This window comes from Marmota flaviventris, chromosome 1 (genome assembly GCF_047511675.1).
Source record: "Marmota flaviventris isolate mMarFla1 chromosome 1, mMarFla1.hap1, whole genome shotgun sequence".
Lineage (NCBI taxonomy): Eukaryota > Metazoa > Chordata > Mammalia > Rodentia > Sciuridae > Marmota > Marmota flaviventris.
Genome location: NC_092498.1, coordinates 72,530,485 through 72,547,684, shown reverse-complemented (window position 1 = coordinate 72,547,684; position 17,200 = coordinate 72,530,485). Strand labels below are relative to the sequence as shown.

Here is a 17,200-nt window from a genome sequence, read left to right as displayed (position 1 = left end):
CAAGAGTAGGGGTTCCCCTCAATAGTTCAGGTAGGTGTGACATAGACAATAGAGAAAGTGGGGTGCATCTATTAGAGTTACTCCTATAATAGGAGTGGAAACCCCTATTAGATGATAGGGGTTTCCTCAGGTACTGTTGATATTGGTTCTGTTGCTTGAAAAGACTCCTGGTACTAGGTATTCTCATCATGGTAAAGGACCTGACACTTTTATCCTGGTATTTCATGGTGAGATGCAGGGACCAGGGTTATACCTCCCACTTTGTAGCACCTTCAAACTTGTTATCAGTGTGCAATCTAATAGAATTGGAAGCAACCAATGCTGAGCACTGTATAGTTGTCATAGCCACAAGTTTTATTTTTTTTTCTTTTGTTGCTGTGGGAGTGAGTGCAGTCAGATCCCCCCTTACCATACCCACTTGGGAGGGATTACTGACTAGGGAATTTTTGCCCCAGGGTTTGAGCAGGACTAGATCATGGCTGGAGCTAGGTACAGTTTCAGTCAGCTAGCCTTAGAAATATTGTTTAGCAGCAGAGCACCTACCCAAAATGCTTAAAGTCCTGGTCTCAATCCCTAGCACAGGGAAGGGTAGGCGGGGAAACAGGCCACAAAAAAATTAAATTAAATTAAATTAACAACAACCCCAACATTTACTATGTACTGATAAGGGAAAAGTAATATGGAATGAAATAAAAATTTAAAAATATCAAGGCTGAGGGTATAACTCAGTGGTAGAGCACTTGTCTACTGTGAGGCCCTGGGTTCAATCCTCAGCACTACAATAGATAAATAAGTAGTTAAAAGATAATAAATATTTTTTTAAAAAAGTAAATGTTAAAAAGAGGAGACAAGGAAAACAGGAAAAGGCGTTGGGGGGAGAAAAAATAAAAAGAGGGGAGAAGCCTCTCTGAGTCTTCTTAGGCTGTGCACCCCTCAGAGAAAGCAGAAACTGTGTGTTAGTCACCCACCTCGTCTTTTTGTTTTGATTTTTGCCTGATGAGTAGCAGGAGTGGTTTGTAGCTGAAGCTAGTTGGAATTCCTCTCAGCCCCTCTGCTGGCTGTAAGGAGTTAGTGCTGAAAGCAGACCTCCCAGGTATAGATTCTCACTGGAGATTTTTGGACTGCACATTTCAAGGGCACAGAAAATGCCAGTGCTACATCAGGTCGATGGGCTAGGATAGGATGTATAACTCGCCTGACAAGAGATTCTATTTGAACTGTATACTTCAAGGGCTGGACTAACACTGGCACTGCAGCTGACCAACAAGCTAGCCTAGTGTGGACGCCCCCAAAGATACTCTCTGGAGCGAGAATAACGCCAGCTCTACTGCAGATCCTTGATGGCCCAGAGGGCAGAGAGAGGCAAGTGGGTCACAAAGGAGCTCTGCTAGGAGGGGAGGCCATGGGGCAATCCACCCACCACCCATGATTCAGGTGCTTCCATTCTTGACCCCCACGTGAAATGACAAATGATTCACTCCCCTGGGCTGTGATAATTGGATTCCCAAACTACCAATTTAAAAGGAAGTACCTTCCATTCCCCTCTGCATCAGAGACCATTTTCCTACCACATAGAATTCTCAGCTGGTTTGTGTCCATCTCTCCCCTGGGCCAAACTGACACTTGAGGTGGCTGCCTGCTAAGTCAGTGCAGTGGTATTACCTCAGGATCCAGGAGATAGTCAAAGGGGCCTTTGACTCCCACAGCAGTATAAACTTAGAAAATAGGACCCTTCTCAAGACAACACTATGAAAATATTCTGGCAAGTACAGACAGTTCTCCAGGGCCTGTTCCCAATGCAGAGTCCATAGCTCTTGTCTGCTTAGATAACATGTCAGTAGGGTGCTGGATCCTGCACCAGTGGAGCTGACTAGAGCTCTCCCTCTTTTACCTCTATCCCTGCCAAGGGGTACTCCCCCTGCCCTGACATGCTGCCATCTGATCAGTGCTGGAGTGCTCTGTTTCTCCCACTCTGCTGCTATCCAAGTCTCTCTCTCTCTTTCTCTACTGTTGCATTCCAGCACTCCCCCATCGTCAGCTTGCTCAACAAGGCTACACTCCGTTGTTTTGAGAAGCAGGCAAGTGTTAGATGCCTCTAATCCACCATCTTGGAACATGAGTTCTAGTTTCTTTTCTTTTTTTTTTCCAACCCCATATGGTTAAAACCCAGTGCCTCACACATGCTAGACAAGGGCTCTACCACTGAGCCACAACCTCAGCCCTACACCCCTTTCTTGATATTAGATTTCTATCTCTATGACAGCCCAAAATTTCTTTGTGTTTCACATATCTGCATGTAATAGTGTACTCAAATTACACTTAGACATTCCTATTTCTTGAGCCACTGAATGAAATAGATTAATGATAGAATGGATCAATGAAATGGAAGAAAGTAACACACACATAATGTTAAGGAAAGTACATTTTTAAGATCTTGACATTCCCCAAGTTTTCCAAGCTCTTTTCAAACTCTTTGCAAATTATTAAACCAACAATGTTTCACTTATAAAACAATGCACAGGAAAGAGGAACCCATTACAACTCTCTCTCCCCTTTTGTTTATAATAATTTAAATCAGTAAAAATTCAGATCTTTGCTTTGACTGCTATAATGCATTGTCCAGGTTAGTTAAGATGTAGGGAGGGACGGGGATTCCATGACCTCTTTGGGTCACAGATAAATAGAGAACTTTCTCTAAATCTCATCTCTCATGTCAGTAGCATGTGTGATGTTATAACATGGTTCCTCCTGTCTTCTAAAATATTCACCTGCATGCAGTGGTGTTTCTTTCATGCAATGATGTCCCTGAAGGAAAGTTTCTTCATGATAGAGTACCTATAGTCTGAGGATATAAGAAAAAATGGGTAACCAGGTGCCAGTGGCACACACCTGTAATCCAGTCTCTCAGGAGGCTGAGGCAAGAGGATCAAGAGTTCAAAGCCAGCCTCAGCAACATTGAGGTGCTAAGCAACTCAGTGAGACTCTATCTCTAAATAAAATACAAAATAGGGCTGGAGATGTGGCCCAGTGGTTGAGCACCCCTGAGTTCAATTCCTGGCACAGCCCCCTGCCCCACCATAAAAAAGAGAGAGAGAGAAAGAATGTATGCCATAGGGAAAATTAATCAGAAAAGGTTTCCTCATTTTCCCCTAAAGAAGAAATTACCTTCTTTCTTGAAGCCACCCATCTTAGGCTTAATCTCCTAAATTGTTCTAAGGATTCTAACAGGATACTCAGTATTGTATGCTTTTGACTATGCTGCTCAAAGTTAGTTCTTGAGAAAGAGTGTATTTATCATGGTATGCAGTGTTTGGATTATAAAACTAGAAACTTCTCTGTGACTTTTAACATAGAAGATTAGAGTCATGGATTTCACACCCACTTGCTTCATGAAATCATCTGTGTCCATGCCATCTCCTGTCTTCTTTTCCTCTGATTTATCAGTACCACCCATTTTAAGACTTGATAACACACAATTTTGAGTTAATTATTGTTACATTTTATTCTTTTCAGAAAATAGTTATACTGGCGGGGGCGCTACCATTTAGATTTTTATTGATGCTGTGTATTTATTATGTAAAAAAAACAAAGAAATTTTATAATACTAAGAATTACCTTTTTTTGTATATTAAAACCACTTAGAGTCCCACCACCCAGAGATAATGACTATTGTTAACCATAGGAGGGTATAATTTTCTAGACTTATATTTTTCTAAGTGAAAGATGTTCCCATACCTACCACATTGTATCTTGTCTCTTGTCTTAATTATATTGAAAAACTTCACCTGGGTTATCCTTCTTCAGGCTCATTTTTAATAACTGCATCAAAATTTTAATGTATGAATGTATAATAACATGTAGTCAATTCCTCATGATTTGTATAATTTTAATTGTATCTTATGATTTTCTTTTTTGGAGATAACTATAATATATAATTGAAAATTCTTATAGTGATAGTTTCAAACTACATTTTATAATATTAATTTTCTGATACATTATTAAGGCTGAATATGCTAAAACTTATATATTGTATTCAATTTAGGAGAACATAAACTGCACTTCATCCCTGCCCTGATTGGCCCCTTCCTAGAAGTGACCTTGATACCCCAGCCAGATCTCCGGAATGTCATGATTCCTATTTTTCATGATATGATGGACTGGGAGCAGAGGCGGAGTGGCAACTTTAAGCAGGTAGGCAGAAGTGTTCCTTAAAACAGTTGAAACAATTTCACTTCCCCTCTAGCACCTCTGATTCCAGATTCAACCCTGAGCTGGGAAATGAAGGCTGGTGGGCCAGCACACCTTCATTTGGCTAGTCTATCCTCTCCCATACCACATGGCCTGGACACTTCTCTTTGGTCTTGTTTTCCTCTGAGCCTCCAGGGAAGCCCTTTCAGTTAAAAAGTCTTTGATTTCCCAGTTTTATATTTAAGAACTTACAGAGACTTTATCTGCTCCCAGTTGGACACAGAATAGAGGAATCAAAGAGTTAATGATTCTTAAAGTCATTGAGCTCAGTGGTCTGCACATTGTATTTGGTGAATGGCTTAGCTTTGAGCATTGGATTCACAGTATGTTTTATTGCTCTTAGCTTGAAGCATTGAGAATTAATTTAAAGAAAAAAAGCAGGGAGAATTCTTGCAAAGGAAATCCCAAGTGGATGAACCTATCATTTCTCATTGACATAGGTTCTAATAGTGTTCTCTAGCTTGGGGAAGACAGACATTCTGATTTGAACACCAGATCTTATAAGGGATCAGCTGCTTTTGCAATGCCAAGTCCCTTAAGCTGGACTTACACAGTCAATGCACTACCCTGTTTGCTCATAGGATGTGACCCTTGTTCATGCTTTTCTAAATGAAATCTTCCTCAAATCGTAGATGTCGTTGTCAACTGTATGAGCTGTCTGATTGCAAAAGGCAATTGCAAAAAGTGATTCAATTAGCAAAAGCTTGGGTATTTCATGTGTATTGTTATATACATTTATTTTTAATAAAGTTAGGAAAATGAAAGGATTTTGAAAAGTTGTGTTTGCCAGGTATGATGATGCACACCTGTAATCCCAACTATTCAGGAGGGTTGAGGAAGGAGGATCACAAGTTTAAGGCCAGTCTTGGCAATTTAGCAAGAGCCTATCTTTTTTTTTTTTTAAGGCTGGGAATGTAGCTCAGTGGTAGAATGAACCTGGGTTCAATCCCAGTATCACACACAGAAGAAAAAGTCATGCTTGGTGATGGGGGTGGGGCAGTGGGGACCACTTGCCTTCCCCCTTGTATTTATTTCTTGAAATTTGGTTTAAAGAAATAATTGGGCTCAGCACACTTACCAACTCAAATAGCCCTCGCAATCCCTCTCTGGCCATAGAGAGGTTTTTCATTTTCTGTCTCTTCTCCTGCCTCAGATAGATCAAAGGATATTTTTTTTCTTCCTGATATTCAAGTTCCAAAGAATTTACATCCTTGAAAATATAAATGTTTTGACTATAGTCCTTTCTCTCCCCTGCTGCTTATTGCTGACTTAGAATATTTCCATGGGTCTACCATCTGTACATGGATAGGACAAGTTCTCAACTTCAGTAAAGATTTAGTGCAACCTCAACTGTTTTAGGAAAGAAAATAGATATAAAACACATCAAAGATTTAAATTCATGTATGTGGGCATGTTAGTTTGCTGATGTCCTTATATATAGTGATGTAAAGAGAAAAGAAATAGGACTGCCAGTTTTACAGTCCCTAAAAAAGAATTCAAACATTTAAATTGGACTGCAAGCACTCGTGTTTGAATCACAGATAGATAGATGTCTTTGGCAGTAGGCAGAGCCATCCAGCAGGGAGTTTGAAGTTAACTCGATCCAAATTAGGCCCATAGAATTCCAAAGGGATGTCTGCTATTAACCATGGCTGATAATGTCACTTTCACAAAATACAGTATGGCTTTTTCCCTGGGATAAATAAGTATGCTTTAATTTGCCTAGAAATGCTTGTGAACAGGAAGAAAGAAGATTAATATTTGAGTATGTTTCAGGTGGAAGCAAAGCTAATTGACAAACTGGATAGCCTGATGTCAGAAGGCAAAGGTGATGAAACATACCGGGAGCTCTTCAACAGTATGTGAGTAATGTTTTATCTCAAGTCGATTCTATTTGGGGGATTTGGTGTCAGTACTGAGCTGCTCCACACTGGCGTAGCTGAGAGTTGCAAAGACAGCTTGGGTCTCATAGGACTGCTTTGTCTTTGTGAAGTGTGAAATAAAGGATAATTGCCTGACTCTGGAAAATGGATCTTATTATGTTGATGATTAGACATGTCTCCTTATTTTAATCTCTGATTAGGACAGGTCGTATGTGTTACATAACAAATCTCACTCTTTTCATGCCTAATAATTAAAAAAAAAGAAGAAAAAACATTGCTTCAAGATAATGATTTTAAGTAGGGCTATGAGTGGGAGAGGGACAAAGGGGTATGATTGTAACACGTCTGTTCAGTGATTTCCAAAGCCTGATATCCTTGGCTGATTAGCTGTTGGAAAAATTAACCTATTTTGCATTTGTTCTTTAGAACCTGGTTTAATCCATTTATACTGATTGTTCACTCATGATTATTTAGTGCTTCCTTGGTGTTTCTTATCACAATATTACGGAAGCAAATCATTTTTAATAAATTATGTGTTTGGGATTTGTATGGAGGATAGAGAAATAATGGAGTGCTATAAAGAGACTTTATGGTTGTCCCTACCAGTATTACCTGGTCACAGTCACAGGAATGAATTGCTTGTACTGAGTGTTCATCCACTGTGTTGAACTGGCTAGAGAGGACACGTGAGAATGGTTCAGGGCTTTGGGTTTTCTCTTTTGGTATCTGTTCTCTATAGGGCTTTCTGTGGATCTTAGTCATTTTCGAACCTGGTATACTTACAAGATGTTTCTTTTTTGAAGAAAGAATTAGCTCATTGATCTTGCAAAAATTTTTCAGTCCTTTCAGAGAAGTGTCAAAATAGTTCAGCATTAGATTTTCAGTTATGAAATATACTTTTAATTGTCCTTAAGCCAACTGTCAGCTAAAATTCAAGAATAGTATTTTGGTATTGATGACCAAATATAAGATTCTGTAATTCACTTTAGGATTATTACGTTACAACGGTGGAAATACTAATATATAGGTTTGAAAAATATTATAAGTGACTGATAGACTGGGTAGATTTCAGCTTTCCTGATTCAAAATCACTCTTGAAGCTTTCAGGAAAATTATATTGAATGAAAAAGCCAAGAAAGGGTATAGAGATTTCATGTGGTGGTGGTGGGTGATAAAATGCATTCTTTGTACTGAGCCCTGAACACCATTTTCTTCTGATACTGTAATTAAACCAGAACTTTTAATAATTATTCACCAAGCCCTTGTTCATTCTTGTGTACAAAGCGTCTGTCTTTCATGACAGCTGGAGTTTAGTAAGAATTCTGATTAAAACCTCATCCAATATAATAAATTGCTTTTGAAAACTGCTCTCATTTTAGTTACTAGTCTTTCGTTTGAACAAAGAACTAAAATGAAAAAGCACTCAGTAAAACTAATCTCTTGAGATTTGTGATTAATTATTTATAATAAGCTCACAAGATTAATAAATACATGCATAGTTCTATATTGCCTCTTATCTACTTTAATAAAGACCTGATAGTATGTAGTTTGGATTGCTTGTGTATAAATATGACTTTGAAATAGAAGATGTACTTTGACATTAGAAGCAAACCAATAATTAAAATATTAAGCCTCTGTAATTAGGACTATTTTAAGAATCCTGATTCACTCAATGGAGATTTTTATTCTTTTGTTGATTTTTAGGATATTACTAGAAAGGCTGCTATAAATATTTTTCTTTCATGCTTTTGTGATCAGCATATTGAGAATAAATCAAATCTGAAGTGATAATTAAATATCATTACTGCCTGGACTCAGATAAGAAAGTGAAAATCTCAATTATATTTCAAGAAACAATAAAATGTGGTTTTGGTGATAGAAATCACAGTGAGTTAGAGTAATCACAGTGAGTCACTGCACACATTATGAATTAGGAACACACGCCATTAGATTCTCAGTTCTCTGTAATTTATATCCAAAATATCTTAAAATTTGTTCGGAATCTGAAAAGGCGGAAAGTAGCTCATTATTTCCTAAAGTGTAATACCTGCCAAAGTAGTCCCCGAAGAGTGGAACTTTAAATTTGCATAGTACCTTAGAACTCATTTCATCTTTCCTGGCCTCTCAACATTATCTCCATGTACTCATACTACAACTTTTTGAAGTTAGTGGGGTTTATAATTTTTGTTAGCACTGAAATTGTGAAGCATACACTGCAATGTTAAATATCTAAAAGAGAATATCAGAACCAAATTCTGCTTTCTCTGGATCCACCTGATTCACTTATTGGGCTTTATTTGTGTAGGGCTGGAATGCAGCAGTGACTGTGCTATCAGAGCACACAGTAGGCCTAATTTACTTGGGGAAAATTAAAGGGCTTCCCCAAACAAGTAACATCCATCTCAGTTCTTTCTTCTGCTCTAATTCAATAAGACTTCAAATTATTTCAAAGGTCTTTATTTTATGATCACATATTTAATTGCTGTTTGGAGACAGAAGATAAACTGTGTAACATCATACCTTAGATCTTTAACTCTTCTCTTTGGGTCGTTTAAGAAGAGTATGCACAGACACTAGAATATAATTCAGAGTGCTGGTCTCAGCACGATCCTATTATGATACAGAGGGAGGCAGGTTGAGAATCAGATTCCACCACCTCTTTACCCCCAGAGCCTGGTGAGCAGTGTCATATGACAACACCAGTGTTTTATCCAGATCCCCAATGTTATAGAGTGCCATTGCTTATAAGCAGCCTTATCAATTAACAATGAGAATTGCCTCTCTCTGTGATCAGATGGGGTCCCTATGTACTCAGTATGAGCACATGAGCATGATTATAGACCAAATGAAGACACCCAGTCTGGCATAAGTTATCTAGAAAGATTCTTCTCTTGCTGCTGATGGCTTCTCCTTATCAGTTCCTATCAGGTATACTGGGAACTGGCAAGCTTCCCAACAAAAGGAACAAGCCTGGGTGAAAACACAGGTGAATTGGGTTCCAGACCCAGTCCTAACATTTTGGTCTTGAGTCAGTCAAGAAAACAGACTGTGTACAACTTTGCCTCTTCTTATAAGAGGATTATGTGGCTCTGACTCCTTACTGTCTCAGTAGGCTGTGCAAATTAATAAAACTCATGAAAGCAGTCTCCATGTATTTTTAGAATTATTACTTAACTTGAGTTCTTTGTTTTTTAGCCTCTGAAGTATATGAGGTGTAGGCTGTCACTTGGAGAAATTTCTACATCATCCTTTGTTGCTTTGGTAGGCAGGTTTTCATTTCAGGACTTGGTTCAACACCAGTTTGCCATTTAAGTTTGAAACAGGTGCTGTTCAGAGGTTTTTAAAAGAAAATGCATTTAAACAAATTAAGGGACCTTCCCCCTGGAAGATTTGTCAGAGTGAGATTCATCTCTTCCATATGCAATCTCTATCCCACCCACCTTTAATCTATAAAATAGTTTAGAATAAATTAGGAAGGCAGGGGCTGGGGTTGGGGCTCAGCGGTAGAGCGCTCACCTAGCACATGCGAGGCACTGGGTTCAATCCTCAGCACTACATAAAAATAAATAAAATAAAAGCATGTGTCCAACAACAACTAAAAAAAATATTTTGAAAAATTAGGAAGGCAAATTATTGGGATTATAGAGGTAACAGATGAGGAAACAAGACAGAAAACTGGGCCCTAAGACAGAAATAGCAAGAAAAAGAGGAAAACTGAGGAGAACATAGCTGCAAAGAAAGCCTTGATGAGATAGCTTTTTTCCTTAGTGTTTATTTTTCCACTAAGTGCATACATGATATACTTAGATTGTACTGAAAGTATTGTATTGAAAGAAATGTTTTCTTTCAGTCTTATTCCTAAAACCATGATGAAAGGGAAAGGAAACAAGATTTTAGACAAGAAATTATGATCATTAAATTCTGAGGGCTAGGGGAGGTATCCTCATATTGCTGTGCTCATGGGTTTTGATTTTTTGTTTTTTGCTTTTTTTGTCTTTGGGGGTAAGTTCAGTCACTAAGCCCTTGCAAAGCACAATGTTAATTTGCCAAGAGGTGGAGTGAAAGTAAAACAGATCCTCATTATTATGATTGTTATTATTTTGTGTTTACATAGTGCCTGTGCTCCAAGGTGTTTAGGACGAGGGGAGATGTAGGAGGAGAGACATGGTTCAGTACTTGTCATCAATCTGCTGTAACAACCACTTAGAAAATCCTCTGTGATTAATGACAAAATGAATGAAACTGTTGAGTGAGTGCACAGATAGTACAATATGTATTGAGTGGGCAAATGTTAAGTGAAAGGAAAAAACGCAAAACGTCATCCCGCCTGTACAAGGATTTTCCTGTAGCAGTTGCGTTGCGGTAGAATTGCTTGGATGAGGATGCATTCTACTGAGAGGTAGGAAAACATTTTTATGTGAATAAAGCAAGCTCTTACTTAAAAGTAAACTTGGAGGTACTCCTGTTTTCACCTCTTGCAGTGTTATTTGATGTGGTGAGGCACAAGCCTCTTTTAGTATAAGAGAGAAGCTAGGAAAAAAATGTCTTTGAGATGTGAGGTGCTTTTGTATATTCTGAAAATCTGATTATGTGCATGTGTTCATATTTTATAACTTGGATAATCTGAAAATCAATTTGCTTTGTCAATGCTTCCTGGATTAGAATTCCACTATTTGGTCCCTATCCTAGGTAAGACATTGTTTGCAAATTGTGCTACTTGTGAAATGTTGCAGTGGTTGCTAAGGCATTTAAGGTACTGATGAAAGTAAAATGGTTGTCATGGTGACTGATAAAAATAAATGTTGAAAATGCCCCGGGTTCTTTCTTTTCCAGTCTACTAAAGAAAATAGAGCGGGAAACATGGAGGGAAAGTGGCGTTTCATTAATTGCCACTGTAACTCGTCTAATGGAGAGGTTGCTAGATTACAGGTAAGCCACATCCCATGTTCTCTAGAAATGCTGCATGCCAGAATAGCAAATAGCCAGAATACAGTCAGGGTTCCACTTGAGTTCATCACTCAAGGAACTGATAATCACACCTTGGACTCGTAACCAGGTAGTTCAGAGTTTTTAATCTGGGCACTTTTGGGTTTGTTTTTGGTTTTTGATCTTTCAAAGTCTTGGAGAGTTGAGAGGGTTCTCAAAGTCATCCCTGACAGTTCTCAAAATAATAATAACAATAATAAAAAGTAATTTTTTTTTGTCTCAACCAGTAGAAAATTTTAGCTCAACCACTAGAAAGTCCTCTGTGGTTCCTTTGCTTTAGGGTGAAGAGAGTAGACTCTTTCCTTTTTAGAGGGAAGGTGGTATTATGTACCACAAGGCTATCTCTTTTTAAAGTGGTGGGGCTGGCAAGGGTAAAACTCCACTGTTACCTTTCCTAGCTTTAATTCCTTGATTTTTGTATTATCTAGACTTGCAAAGGAGTTCATCTCATTTACATGCACAGTGATCTTGTTTTCAAATAAGAACAAAACCCTCACTCTCTTGCCCGTGGCCAGACTTGTCAGCTGCTTCTCCTCCCACTTTAGAAGGTGTTCAAAGTAACTTCACACTTGTTTCCTGAGCCCCTTTCCATGGAGAGGGAGCATGACCTTGATGCTGAAGTGAACTCTCAGCAGAAACTGTTACTCAGGAGTCTCTGGCTTCCCAGCTTCACCAGAGACCCTTAGTCCCCAGAGCCTTTCTCTGAGCTCACACAATTGCCTCTGGTTTCTGACAGTACATTTTGGTGGGGGTCTGAGGGTGGGGAATAAGGTAACAAACCATTTTTTGCCCCTAAGAAGTAAGTTAGGATTTTTGTTGTTGTTGTTTGCATAATTTTAGATTTATAGAAAAATAGCAAGTAGTAAGATGATAAAGGTTTCACGTATGTCCTCCTAAGAAGGAAATTCTGACTGTTGCTTTTTGTTTTTAGGGACTGCATGAAAATGGGAGAGGTAGATGGCAAAAAGATCGGCTGTACAGTTAGCCTTCTGGTTAGTAACCCATTCTCCTTTTCCTCCTTTTATCCTAACATTTGTTTTCTTTATGAAAATACTGGGGTTTTTTTGTTTGTTCTTAATCTGCAGTGTAATTTTTTTCCCCCTTGGATGTTTCTGAGAAGAGTTTAGAAATGTTTCTCAGCTTCATGGCAAGTTGCAGATTGCATGAAAGCTCAGAAAATCTTCAGCTCTGAACATTGCAGGATGTGCCAGGTGCATGCCCTCAGCCCTAGTGCAGACCTCATGAGATCTCAGAGAACACAGCCCTTATTGCATTGTTCGCCCTCCTCCAGTCTCATCCTGCCCTCCTGGGAAAAGGCACAGTATCCCCAGATTGAGGTCCTATTGCTTCTGTGTCCTTTTTCCTTTCTCCAGAGTTTTAAGCATTCTACATTTTAATAAACATTACTGATCTCTTCTTTTGTGAACTAGTGACAACTTTCTTTTCTACACACTGATTTTCAACCACTAGCATCTTTGCAAATTCAATTTATGATAGCACTATTGTTAAGATTTGCATCCTAACCATAGGACCATATAGTGTATCACCCAGGCAGGACATTTTTGAGAGTGTAATTAAATATGATGTAAGGATAACTGTCTAAACCAATTGTCCTGAGCAAACCAAAATTGACATAAAGTGTTACCCACCAAATGATTCTCACCACGGAGCACAAAATGACCACACATTTAGATGTTTATTTTTCATATTTTAATACAGGGCAAATTAATTATTTTGATAATTTCCTTCAATCCGATGTGAAATATAAGAAGAATGACTGCTTCCACTTCCAGATTTGTGAATTTCATAGATTGTTTTTCTTACATTTTGCAAAATAGATGAAACATCTCTTCTAAGTACTTATACAGCCATTCTCACTCTTCCTCTGATCCTCTGGACCCCTTAAAAACACTCTGTTTGCCTTCAAATTTTCTTTTATCCCCTCTTTGATTCGGTCTTATATTAGTTCATTGGTTTCAGTCTTTTAAATTTTGTTTCTCTCACAGTCCCTCTTCAAAGCTCAGAAGCTTCACTTTCTTGTGACTGTCTTTCTGTACTTCCCTAATATTTTGCTACACTGTTCTTCATCTCTGAGTTGATGGCTTTGTCCTCTTTTACCACATCCACCTCTTCCTTCTCCTTTTAAATTTAATTGCTACATCTCCACCTCCAATGTCAGCTCCTAAAAATAGCGAGACCTGAGCATCCTCTATCAGGCTACATCTGATCCATGTATTATGCACCTTTCTCCCATAATTTTTGTCATCAGACCCAACAGTGACCTCTAGATCCTCAGCCCAGAATCACGGTGTCAGTCCTTGCTGTCATTTCCAACTATGAACAGTTATTCCTGTTAAGTCCACCATCATATCTCCCTACTTTCCTGCCAGCTTTTGTCAGTCTTTCATCAGGTTGAAAACCTCAGCCTGTTTTTCTCATGTCCTGCTTGTATGTCAGTGTTCAGGGAGAACAGCCAAGAGCTCAGTAAACTTCAGTCTGTTTCCCTAACCCTAACTATAGGGCAACTTCAGGCACAAAGTCTCCTCAGAAACCTCTAAACAAAGCCTTCACCTTTCCCAAAGGAATCCTCTTCCGTTGTCTTCATCCCCTTTCACAGGTGCCTTCCAGTTGGAAGTGGCCAAATTAATGCTGTCCCTTGGTTCTTCATCCTCAACTGGTATAAAAAAGAAGAGATCATTTCCTTGGGCCAGAGATTAGTACTTTGCCCTAATTGTGCTTACTCTAGTCTTCTAGTAGGAATAAACCAGAGATTTAATAAACCAGAGGCCCCATCACTAATCACATGAGACGAGAGTTTATACTGATAGCTTTCCGTAATCAAGAATAGTCCTTAGAGAAAATGTCAACATTTTAAGAGCTATTGCAATTTCAGTCCAGGACAAGAACACTTATTACTGGACCAGATATATCACTTTGAAGCTAATCTTTTTAACTTCTACTCCATATGGAAAGTTCTTGATGTTTTCTTGCAGCAATATGGTTCTCTTCAACCACTTACTTCCTTTGAGAGATTTTTCTTTGGAACGATCAGATCCAAATCCCCTTCAGGAGAGCTCTGGCTTCCCTTATAAGATCAGAGTTAAACTCTACTGTGAAATCGGCAAAAATGCATAATATTTGATATGACTAATACTAGGAGATGTAATTATTGTTTTGTTCCTGTGTCACAAGTTTTGCCAGACATATGTGAAATATTCTCATCTGCTGACTGGAGAGATCTTTTTTTTTTCTTAAGAACTATTCATTTATAGAGTTATCACTTATTTTTGTTCTCAAAGAAAACAGCTTCTTACCAGAAAGCTATTAGAGCAAATCAGCCTTTAATAATGTAGAAACTTGCTGTGGGGTTGTTAGGCTGTGTTTATGGTACAACAATTCTTGCTAATTAAAATGATTTTGGTTATAATGAGAGAGATTTGAATAGCATTATTTACTTAGCTTTTCAAAGAATGCCAGGAGTCTACAGGAAACAAAAGGAAAGAAGGAGGATAATGGTATGAATTGGAAAAAAGAAAACAATGCTTTTTATTGAAGTCTTGAACTTAATGTCAGTGTCTCCAGTGAGAAGAGTCCTCATCTTGGAGAATGGACACCAGAAGATAGTGGGCAGAAGGTACATCCGATAGAGGGCCATCAGATTTCAAGTCCAATTTAAGCAGTCACATTGGCTTGTTTAAAAGTTCATCAGCAAAGCCCTGTCTAACTAATCAGCTTCAGAAATGGTCAGAATTCCTGGCCCTTTCCCCCCTGAAAAACTTGTTGCTACTTAGTGTCAACAGATTTCTCCTCCTGTCACTGCTTATTTTCCCTCAACTCTGTACCAAGTAGCATTAGTCAAAACAGCAACAATAAGTAACACCAGCAGTTTTGAGCATCTTAAATAGAAATTTCATGATATATCTGATCTACTCAAGGAAAGAACCTCATTTGGAGACTCAAATATAATGTGTTTCCTAGAATCCAAATTCATATACATTCGTTCTTGTGATTACTAAGTTCATTGAGGACTAATGCACTTTCTAGTGTGGTAAGGAAGTAGATGTGGATGCTTATAAATATACCTTTAAAATACCAGCATATGTGTCTAGCTAAGTAAAAAAAAAATGAGTTTTTGGTGGGCTGGGGCTATAGCTCAGTGTTAGAGTGCTTGCCTAGCATGTGTGAGGCGCTGGGTTCAATCCATAGCACTGCATAAAAAAAAAAAATAAAGGCATGCTGTCCATCTATAACTGCAAAAAAAAAAAATCTTTTAAAATGAGTTTTTGGTAACAATTGTTATAACATTTTAGAGCAGTTTAATAACACCCAGATGTTTTAATATAAATGAATAGAATATTTTCAATAAGTATGCCCCATAATAACAACTAGAAATAAAAATATCTGTCCCTTTATGTTTCATACATAAACTGGAAACATTTAAATTCTAACACAAGTAAGAAATGCAGAATAATACCTTAACAACAAAGAACATTTTTATTTACCCTCTTTTTACATAATTCTTGGGGTAGGAGGATGCTTCTCCATGGTTTCTAATAATCCTTACCTATATGTCTCAGAGACTTTTTAGAGAAAAATATATTTTTAAAATTAAAGAACTGTCCTTTGAATATCAACCAGCGAAGTGAATAAGCATGTTAATCTATTTTATATTTTAATATATTTAGATAAATAGGATGATCGTCTAGATGACTGTTAAACTAACAAAAAAATAATAACAAGTAACAAAATAAATGTGAATGAATGGTCATAACCTAAGAGTTACTGACAGCTTATCCAGCAATTGATAATGTTTAACATGGGTAGTGTTTAATTACAAATCTATCACTGAGCTCCTTATTTCATTTTTAAAAAGATATTTACCTGGAAAAATTCATCAGTTCTCTTCCACAAGACAAATTCTCTTGATTCACAAAGAAAATGGAAAATAATTATAGGTATAACTGTTGAAGAACCATCCATGCCTGTACTCTCTTTTTTACAGAACTTCTATAAGACTGAACTGAACAAGGAAGAGATGTATATACGCTATATCCACAAACTTTATGATCTGCATCTCAAAGCACAGAACTTTACAGGTAATTCTGTCTTTGGCTCAGATTTGGGGAAGTGGGCTAGATACTGATGTATTAAACATGATAACTCCTCTGCTTTTTGTAATTAGAGCTGAGGACTCAGGCATTTCTACTTTAAATTTAAAATATATTTTAATTAGGTATATGTTTCTAAGTACTCTATTTTTTGACTATTTCTCTCTGTATAACTTTTTAGAGGTTGATCTTAGGATTACAAAATACATACCTAACATTTTACAATCTACTAATAGTGTTTTGCCACTTCAAGCTAAATATGGGAACTTTATAACCATAGAGATCCCAATATTCTCCCCATTTAGTGTTATACTTGTCATATGTATTACATCTACCTTCATTCAAAACTGTAGCAAATAATGCATTGGTGTTGCCTTCAACATTCATACCTATCTCAAAAGAATTTTAAAATGATGTTTTATATTTGCTCAGATATTGGCCTTTTCTGTAACTCTTTCCCCATTCATGAAGTTCTTAGTTTCCCTGTTATTATTTCCATTAAACCTGAATAGCTTGATTTTTCTTTTAAGGCTGATCTAATGATGAAGAATTCTCTTCATTTTCCTTCATTTGGGAATGTCTTCATTGTACCTTGTGTTAGTCAGCTTTCCCTTACTGTAACAACATACCTGCAGTAGTCAGCTTATAAAGAGGAAAGGTTGGGGCTCACACTTATGGAGGTTTCAAGCTATGGTTGGTTGGCCCTATTGCTTTTAGACCTGTGGCAAGGCAGCACATGATGGTGGGAAGCATGTGACAAAACAAACCATGCACCTCATGGCCAGAATGGAAGGAAGTATTCCCACTATCCCTTTCAAGGACACTCCCAGTGACCTAAAACCTCCCAGTAGGCCTCACCTCTTAAAGTTTCCACCTCTTCCCAATGGCAGTAAGCTGGGGACCAAGTCTTTAACACATAGACCTTTGGGGGACATTCCACATTCAAAGTATAGCACACCTTTGTCACTGAAAGAT

The 17,200-nt window shown here is 37.9% G+C and overlaps 1 protein-coding gene across 3 annotated transcripts in view; it reads left to right on the top strand.

The window, feature by feature from the left end:
* The window catches only part of Dock4 (dedicator of cytokinesis 4), a 439,856-nt gene that overhangs the window by 380,177 nt on the left and 42,479 nt on the right, over positions 1–17,200 (top strand). For all 3 annotated transcript variants that reach the window (XM_071613555.1, XM_071613553.1, XM_071613552.1), the window contains 5 exons: positions 4,043–4,191; positions 6,025–6,110; positions 10,965–11,060; positions 12,049–12,109; positions 16,120–16,213. In XM_071613555.1, coding sequence (XP_071469656.1) covers positions 4,043–4,191; positions 6,025–6,110; positions 10,965–11,060; positions 12,049–12,109; positions 16,120–16,213 — 486 coding nt within the window. The remainder of the gene's footprint in view (positions 1–4,042; positions 4,192–6,024; positions 6,111–10,964; positions 11,061–12,048; positions 12,110–16,119; positions 16,214–17,200) is intronic.